This window comes from Callospermophilus lateralis, chromosome 3, assembly GCF_048772815.1.
Source record: "Callospermophilus lateralis isolate mCalLat2 chromosome 3, mCalLat2.hap1, whole genome shotgun sequence".
Taxonomy (NCBI): domain Eukaryota; kingdom Metazoa; phylum Chordata; class Mammalia; order Rodentia; family Sciuridae; genus Callospermophilus; species Callospermophilus lateralis.
The window spans coordinates 2,181,687-2,190,272 of NC_135307.1; the positions used below are offsets into that span (position 1 = coordinate 2,181,687).

At 61.2% G+C, this 8,586-nt stretch overlaps 1 protein-coding gene across 1 annotated transcript; it reads right to left on the reverse strand.

Annotated features, from left to right (window-relative positions):
- Positions 1-450: 450 nt before the first annotated feature.
- On the reverse strand, positions 451-3,967 carry Tmem121 (transmembrane protein 121). Its single transcript, XM_076847921.2, has 2 exons — positions 3,907-3,967; positions 451-1,854 (listed from the first exon to the last, which is right to left on the reverse strand). Exon 2 carries the CDS (start codon positions 1,675-1,677, stop codon positions 721-723), a length of 957 nt encoding a protein of 318 aa, XP_076704036.1. The 5' UTR covers positions 1,678-1,854; positions 3,907-3,967; the 3' UTR covers positions 451-720.
- Between the last annotated feature and the right edge of the window lie 4,619 nt (positions 3,968-8,586).

The window sequence follows — 8,586 nt, forward strand, 5'->3', positions numbered from 1 at the left end:
ACAGGGCACATCTGGACCTGAGGGGGAGGCAGGGACATGGGGCCTGGACACCCAAGGTGGGGGTCAAGATATGCCAGGAAGAACACCATTGGGTTATGGTAACAGTGGAGGAGGGAGCAATGAGATTAGATGGAAGAGGGGTCTCTGGGGCAGGGCTGCAATGCCTCCCTATGCCTGGCTGCACAGGCGTTCCTGAGAGTCACCAAGGAGGGAGCCCCCCACCCTGAATTGCCCAGCAGGCCCCACAGCCACTCTCCCTGCGCTGAGGCACTTCTCTTGACTCACCCTCCCTGACACCCTGCCCAATTAGTTATTAGGAGCGCATGAAACAGGCAGAGAGGTGAGGCTTTGGATACAAAACTGTAAACGAGAGTCTTTAAAATGACAGAGGCCTCCCTGGCCCAGAACTCTGAGCCAGAGACCCCCACCAAGGGACCAAATGTCGTCACACTCTGCCCTCCCTTCCCACCCGAGGGGCAGGCCCAGCAGGCAGAGGCCAGGTCACCTCCACTGGGCTCAAGCCTCGAAAACTGTTCCGCGCTGGGGTGGGCTGGCGCAGTGGGGACTGAGGGTCCATGGTCCAAGGGATTCCTGAGATGAAGAAGCGGCCGCAGCCCTGCACCGCACTGGCCCCTGAGGGCAGCCAGCCCCACCCCATCCCATGCAAACCAGGCCAGGTTGGCCCAGCGTCTCTGCGCCCTGGGGTACAGCAGGGCCCTGTCACGTGTCCAGTGCCTCACGGGTAGGCGAGGGCCCATGGGGGCGCCCAGGCGGGCCATGCAGCGGCGGAGGCGGCGGAACAGAGTTGCGCTGCGTCGGAGGTGGCTGCAGTTCCAGCGCAAGCGCAGGTGGTGGGAAGTCGCGCACCTGGCGGCGGTACTCCAAGAAGGTGCAGGCCTTGGTGGCCAGCGCCACCACATTCTTGCCGACGAAGATAGCAGAGACGCGGCTGTCACGGAAGAGCGCCATGTTGGCAGCGCGCGCCAGCACTGCCACCACGTTGACGGTGGCGAGGCTGAGCACCGGGTACAGCATCATCTTCTGTGGCGCTATGTGCTCGCCCTGCATGCTGACCTCGCTGAGCGCCACGCACGGCAGCACTAGCAGCAACATGTAGCAGTAGAAGAAGGTGAGGCCTTCGGCCCACAGCGGCAGCCCGGTGCGCGGCGGCTCCCACAAGTTGGCCTGCATGTCCAGCAGGTCCAGCAGGTCGAGGGCTACCCAGAAGAGGCGGCCGCGCAGGTCTTCACGCTTGCGGAAGGTGCGCACATACTCCATACGGTCAAGCGCCACGAGCAGCAAGAAGAGGCCCGGCACGCAGACCGACAGCAGCAGCGTCAGCGCCTTGCGCGCCACCGGGTCGGCTGCACCACGCCTCGCCGCCTTGTAGTTCTGGAAGATAAAGTAGAGTTTGATCTCCAGCACAAAGATGTAGAGGAACCAGAGGATCATGGCATAACCGCGCTTGGCAGTGCGCACCTCGGCGCCCACCCACACGGCCACGTAGCGCAGCACCAGCAGGAAGCAAACGTCTCCCACCAGCACGATAATGCACACACCAATCTTGCGCGGGCCCTGGTTCTGCTCCACCAGGTATGCGTCCATGACGGCCATGCTGCCCATGATAACCAGCGTGGTCAGGCACACGTGGCGCCGGTCTGGGGGCGGCAGCACCATGGTCAGCCGCCGGGGCCCCGGCCCAGATGCGCACGGCCCCCACGCGAGGCAGGACGAGGCCCTGCGGCGGCCGGGAGCGCGGCGGGGCGCGGCCGTGCTCAGCCCGTGGGCATGGTGAGACGGAGCTTGTCCAGCTGCCCGGAGGGCGCCGCCGCTCCCGGCCAGCGAGCTTGGAACCTGGGGAAGACCAGAGGAGACAGGTCAGCGCGCAATCCCGGGCGGCGTCAGGCTCAGGCGGGCCGGGAGGGCGGGCGACCTCCCGCAGCCCCCGCTGTTTCCTGCGCGGGGCGCTGTCACAGTGCAGCACTCCTGGGGTCTCGGTCGCACGCACGCGCAGCTGCGCGCACACAGGACCCTGAGCCAACGAGCAGAACCTCCAGGGGGCGCTGCAGCCCCACCTGAGAGACTGGAGACCTCGTTCCCGCCACCGCCAGGAAGGAAACCGAACGGAAATGGTTTCTCCTCGCCGCGCGCGTTCCCGGAGCCCCGGTAGTTTGTCACGGCTGGGCCAACGCCGCCACCCCTCCCGGTTCGGGCGATCTGGACCTCAAGCCCGGGACGGCGGCCCGAGGCCTTTCCTGTGGGATTATGGGCATCCTCTCCCTGCCGCGCCGCGCTAGGGAAAGAGGCGGACCTGCTCCTTGGCCCTAAGAGCACGGGGAGTACGGGAGGCCCAGGCCCCATCCCGGAGACAGGGCTCTGGGCAGGTTTCCGACCCGGATTGAGAGTCATCCAAGTCCTGCCGCTTCCGTCCTACACAGCCTCTCCGTAGCCCCCTACCCATTTCTTGAAGCCCCCACCACCTCTCCTCCCTAACTGGCAGACTCTTATTCCCTCCTGTCTGCCCTCCAGGGCAGTAGGGACCATTCTCTGCCCCGCGCCCACCATGGCTCCCCATTGCCCTGGAGACGTGTTCTCTTGTCCTGGCTGCATCTCCAGCCATATACATTCCCCACTCCCCGTACAAACACACCCACACTGCCTTACTCCTTTGCCCTGGTGGTCCCCGGCTGGGAGCTGCCTTCGCGAAGACGCCAGCAGAGTGGCCCTTCTGGTACACCTGGCACAGCCTGTCCCTCTGTGATAGTCGGAGGGCCCCTGCACCTGGGCCTGCTCACACCCCCACAGTCCTTACACACCTGAAAGTCACTCCCAGCCAGGCCCAGCCCCTGTGCAGGACACTCAGGACAGGGGGCTGCGTTTACTGCCCCGTCTAGACAAAGACATAAAATGTATTGTCACCCATGCTGAGCTCAGCCTGTTCCTGGTGACACGGCCTCCACTGACTGGAGGAGGCCTTGAACTGCACATCGGCACCCCTACCCTCATCTCAGCTGCAGCCACGCCTGGCACCCTCCTCCCAGGGGTCCCCACAACCACACACAGCACTTCCACGCAGAGCTCCAACAGCTAGTAAAGGACGCCTTTGGGAGCCATCAGCCCCCACACCCACCATCAGATTCCGTGCACTCCTATTCCCCAACCGCCCGCTGACCCTGCTGACTCGCCCACTAGTAGGCACACCTCGTGGGAAGCCCACGCTGGGCCCATTCCTGCCCACCTGGGCCTCCTCTGGGCGCAGCCTGGGAATTTCTTCCTCTCAGCACTTGCGCAGGCCAAGAGCCCTGTCGGCTCCACCGGCTCCACCACCGCTCCCCAGTCACTGGTCAAGGAGGGCGGGGGGCTGAGGGCTTTGCGGTGGTGATGGGGCAGACGCCACCCCCTAGAGGAGCCCCCGCCCACGAAGCCCGGGCCGTCCTTCCAGCCGGGCTCCTCTGGACCTGGCCCAGGTCCACCTGCCCTGGGTCTCCCGCTCCGCCCTCGGCTCAGGTCTCACGCACCGACTCCGGGCCCCCAGGCCTCCAGGCCCTACACTGCGCGCCCGGCGCCCGCGCCCGGCACGGACCCCCACCCCTCGGTGCCTCCAGGAGGGGGTTGGGACCCAGGAAGGGTCGCGCCACTCTCGCGCCGCGGATTCGAGGGTCCAGCCGCTCGCAGCAGGTTGCTTCTCCGCTTGTCCCTCCCCCACCAAAGGCTTCCCTAGCGGGGCCTGCCCCGTCACACCGCCCGCCCGAGGCTTCACCCGGCATTGTCCCCCCGGCCATCCCACGCCCCGCGGCCGCGGGACGGGGGTCGCCCAGGCCCGGAGGGCAGCAGCGCCGGCCTACCGCCCCTCTCCACCGACACGCCACCGGCCCGCCCGCCCGCCCGCGGATCGCCGGCGCCTACCCCGCCGCCGGCCAGATGCTGCGAGCCCGGCGGGCCCCGCGGAGCCGCTGCTCCCGACCCGGCGCGCGGAGCTGCGCTCCGCCCCTCCGCCCCCGGCGCCTCCCCCGGCCGAGAACCCGCCCCTCGGCCCGCGCCCCGGACCCGGACCAGGGCCTAGCGATCCGCGGGGGGTCCTGCACCGCGCCAGTTGCGGAGAAATCGCTCTGCGCAGTCCCGGCGCACTGGACAGGTGGCGCTGAAAGCGGACGCTCCAGGATCCACCCCTGGCCCGGATGTCTGTCTGTCTCGCCTCACCCAACAGCCGAGAATCCCTTCAGTCCTCTCTCCCCTAATTCCTCTGCAGCCCTCCGGGCTCAGAGCCTGACCGCCACTGAAGTGACCCTGCTCACCCACGACAGGCTGCCCGCTGGACCCCGTCCCCGTGGAGCTGGCCAGGATGTGGAGGCAGGGCCGACAGCCGCGGACCCTAGGAATGGCCCTCGGGCCAACACAGTGGAGGGGCCTGGGGCCTGCTCCCAGCTGGGAGCTGGGGCCCTCTGTGCCCTATGGGGAAAATCCAGCCCGGGTCTCTTTCGGGAGGAGGAAGAGATGAGAAGCTGCTTCCGTTTCCAACCGTCGGGGGGCAAGCCAGTGCTCTGGGGCTCAGGCTTCCTCTCTCCCAGAGTCCTCACTGAGCCCCCACCTACCTCGGGGCCCTGTGAGCCAGAGAAGGATGAGGAGGGCACTTACTCCCAGATGCCCTCGTTCCCAGAGAGGCTCACTTCTCTCTGACAGAGACTGAGGGTCAAAGATGTGAAGGGACATCCAGAATCCCACTGCTGGGAAGGGCAGAGTCGGATCCCTCTCAGGTCTGCTCACACTGGGGCACTGCACCGGAGGCAGGGTCCATGCAGGCACCTAGGTCTGCACAGGGCACAGTCTGAAGCACTCCCTAGACCCTGGGGACAGGTAAGCATCATGGCTGGTGAGAGGCAAGGATAGGGACCAGGGACCAAGCTGAGGTGCTCACTGGGATAGCTGGGCAGGGATGCCAGCCCCCACCAGCCCGCTTGCTCTCACTGGAGGGTGTTGCCTGGTACCCAGGAAGGGGCTCCACATCCAAGAGTGGACTTCTTCCCTCATGGATTTCTCCAGAGCCCCCTGGTGTCATCAACAAGGAGGCTGAGGGCTAGACCACTCCAGTGCCAGAATGGAGAGAAGAGGAGGCCCCCACTGGACAGTGGGCAGTGCCAGCCTTCAGCATCAGTGTCCGCACGACAGCCCTGGGTGTCCACTCTGCCCTCCCTACCTCACCCGAGGCTAGTCTTCCAATGCTCGGTCTGCCCAGTGCTCCGCCTGGCCCTCTCCAGCACCCCAACCCTTGGCACACTGCTTACACATCCAAATGGCAGCTGTGGTCAGGCCATGCAGTGAGACACTGTCCTGCATCATCTGGATGGCCAGAGAGGCAGGGGATCCTGTCAGAGAGGGACTTGAAGACGCAGCTCTGACGGCTCTGGAGAGGAGGAAGCGGCCACAGGCCAGCTTCACAGCTGGAAGGGCAGCACAGGGACTCTCCTTAGGGCCTCAGGAAGGAAGCAGCCTTGGTTTTCGCCCAGTGGCTCTATCCTGCACACTGCAGGGCAGTGGACGGTGTTGTCTGAAGACACTAAGTTTGTAGCAGTTTATTACAACCACAATGGGCTAGGGATGTGGCTCAGTGGCTGAATGCCCCGAGTTCAATCCCCGGGGGGAGAGAGAGAGAGAGAGAGAGAGAGAGAGAGATGGGGTGGGGAAGAAAGGAAAGGAAGAAAGAAGGAAGGAAGGAAGGAAGGAAGGAAGGAAGAAAAGAGAGAAAAGGAGGGAAGAAAGGGAAAGGGAAGGAAGGGACAAAGAAACCAGCACGGCTCCTGCCCTGAAACAACTCTTCCCACACAGACAAATCTGCGAGTGACTGCAGAGCAGGTCAAATCTGGGCAGGTGGCACATCTGTAATCCCAGCACTGGGAGGCTGAGGCCGGGTTGCTGGAACCCAGGGATTCAAGGCCAGTCTGGGCAACAGTCAAGACCCCAATTCGAAAAAGAAAAATAGGCCAGGCACAGTGGTGCACCCTGTAATCCCAGCAGCTCAGGAGGAAGAGGCAGGAGGATCTCGAGTTCAAAGCCAGCCTCTGCAATTCAGCGAGGCACTAAGCAACTCAGTGAGACACCGTCACTATTAAATGTAAAATGGGGCTGGGGATGTGGCTCAGTGGTTGAGTGCTCCTGAGTACAATCACAAGTTCCCAAAAACAAACAAAAAATAAAACAAAAAAAAATAAATAAAAAAGTGGACAGGAAGAGAAACATCCTAGATTAAGATGGGGAGAAGAGAGAGTGGCAAATCCATGGGGATGTTGAAGTGAGCATGCACTACATGTGATAATCACAAAGTGCTGACCACAATGGAACCTACCATTCTACATAGATATGCACCAGTAAAAATAGAAAACAAGAAATTAAAACACAAGTCAAGCACAGCACATGAAACAAGGGGAAGGGAGATGGTCCTGGCTGCCGGGGACCAGCAGGGATGCCCAGCAGGGATGCCCAGCAGCCCAGGGCGCGCACTGCAGGAAAGCAACACACAGCTCTGAGGGAATCCAGGGACAGTGGGGCAGAAGACAGGGTTAGCCAAAGGGAATCCAGGCCAGAGTGGGAGATGCAGCAGCTTACCAACCAGAAGAGAGAGCAGACTTAAACACTAACCTGTCACCAGACACGATGGTGCACACCTATAATCTCAGTTATTCAGGAGGCTGAGGCAAGAGGATCACAAGATCAAGGTCAGTCTTGGCAACTTAGCAAGACCCTGTCTTAAATAGAAATCTTACAAAGGGCTGTGCACATAGCTTGGGAAGAGTGCTTGCCTATGATTTACAAAGCTCTGAGATCAATCCCCAGCACCACAAAAAGAAAAAAAGAAAAAGAATGTCAATAACTACACTAAATGTAAATGAGCTAAACATCCCCACTGAATGTCTAAGATGATCTGATCAAAAAACAAAATAGAGACTGTTGGTAAGAGCCCCACCTAAATCCCGAGGACATGGGCTGGTGAGAGGCAAGGATAACAGGCTACAGTGGAAAAGGACAGCAGAAAACACATCAGAGAAGCGTGCACCAAGACACGGCATGCAGAGCTGCAACGCTTTCCGTGTGGCCGTGTGTGGCCAGCAGAGAGGAATTGGAATGTCCCAACCCAGTGACTGCATTGAGACAACAGCCTGCAGTTACCCTGATGTGATCATGCACGTCCATGTGTGTGCAGCCATCAGTGTTGACAGGTGAGACTGAAGGGAGCCGCCTTGTGTGTAGAGTACCCTCAGCTGCTCTGGGAGAAACTATCAGGACCCACAGACCTCGGGAGGACCTGCGTGTCACAAGCAAGGAAAGCTGCAGAATCCAGGTAAAGGCCATGGTGTGGCGGCTAAATGATACACTCACATTTCCTGGGCTCCCGCTGGGGTGCTGGTCTCCCCCAGGGAAGCACTCCAGAACAGGATGGAAAGCGTAAAGCATGCAAGGTCTCTGAAAGCCAAGAGCTCCAGGAGACGACAGTCCTGAATTTGAGGCCCCGTTGAACGGTGTGTTTCTGCATCTTGCTCCCACCTCCCAACCTGGCAGCCTGGAAGCCAGACATGTGTTTCTGACTTAGGATATGTTCAGCGTAAGATGCATTTAGGGGGACATAATCTCATTGAAACTAGAGGAACAGTGGTATTTTTTTTAAATCTTCAAAATCAGCAGCAAGAAGACAGTGCAGCTCAAAACTGCAGAGGCTGGGGCTGTAGCTCAGCGGTGGATGCTTTACTACTGCAAGAGGCCCTGGGTTCCACCCCAGCACTGCACGCAAGAGAATAAAAAGGGCAAGGGCTGGACAGGCTGGCTGTGTTCAGCCGCAGGGCTGCAGGGTCCCAGCACACTGCTTTCCTGTCTCAGAGAGCATGGAGGACTCGGCAGAGAGATTTTGGACACTTTATTACCGAATTGGTGGCAGCAGGCAGCAAGCAGTGGCTGGGGGGGTGGGGGGCGCGTGCCTGCAGGCTGAGGGAGGCGAGGGCATTCTTCAGATGCTCCCGAGTACCTTCCTCCACCTCCTCACAGTCAGGGTGCTCTGCAGACCTGCTCCCATTGGCGATGAAGTGGACACCAGCTCCCCCACCTCCCCCTGCCCACCTTCTCCAGAGCGCTCTCAGGAACTGCAGTGCCTGACGCAGCAGGAGTTGGACACTGAAGAGGTGCCTCCCATGCCTGCTAGAGGGGCTGTGCCCCAGTGCTGCGGTCCAGACCTGCACGACCCACAGGCTACGGGCCTTCTCCTCCAAGTGGTGCTGTTCCAGTGCTGGCAGCCTTCAGAGGTGGGCCCTGGGGGTCTGGTGACTGGGGGCTACCTAAAGTGGACACTGGGACCCAGCCCCTCCTCTTCCTCTCTCTCACATCCCAGACATGAGGCCAGCTGTGCCACAGGCTGTGCCAAGACGTCCCCTTCCGCATGGGCCCAGAGCAAGGGGGCCAATCCACGTGGGCCAACCGGCCATGAGCTGAAGCCACCAAAACCAAGAACCAAAATAAACCTTTCCTCCTCACAGGCTGATGATCTCGGGAATCGTTATAGGAACTCCACACTGACCAAGCCAGGGTGACCACAGATGACCACTG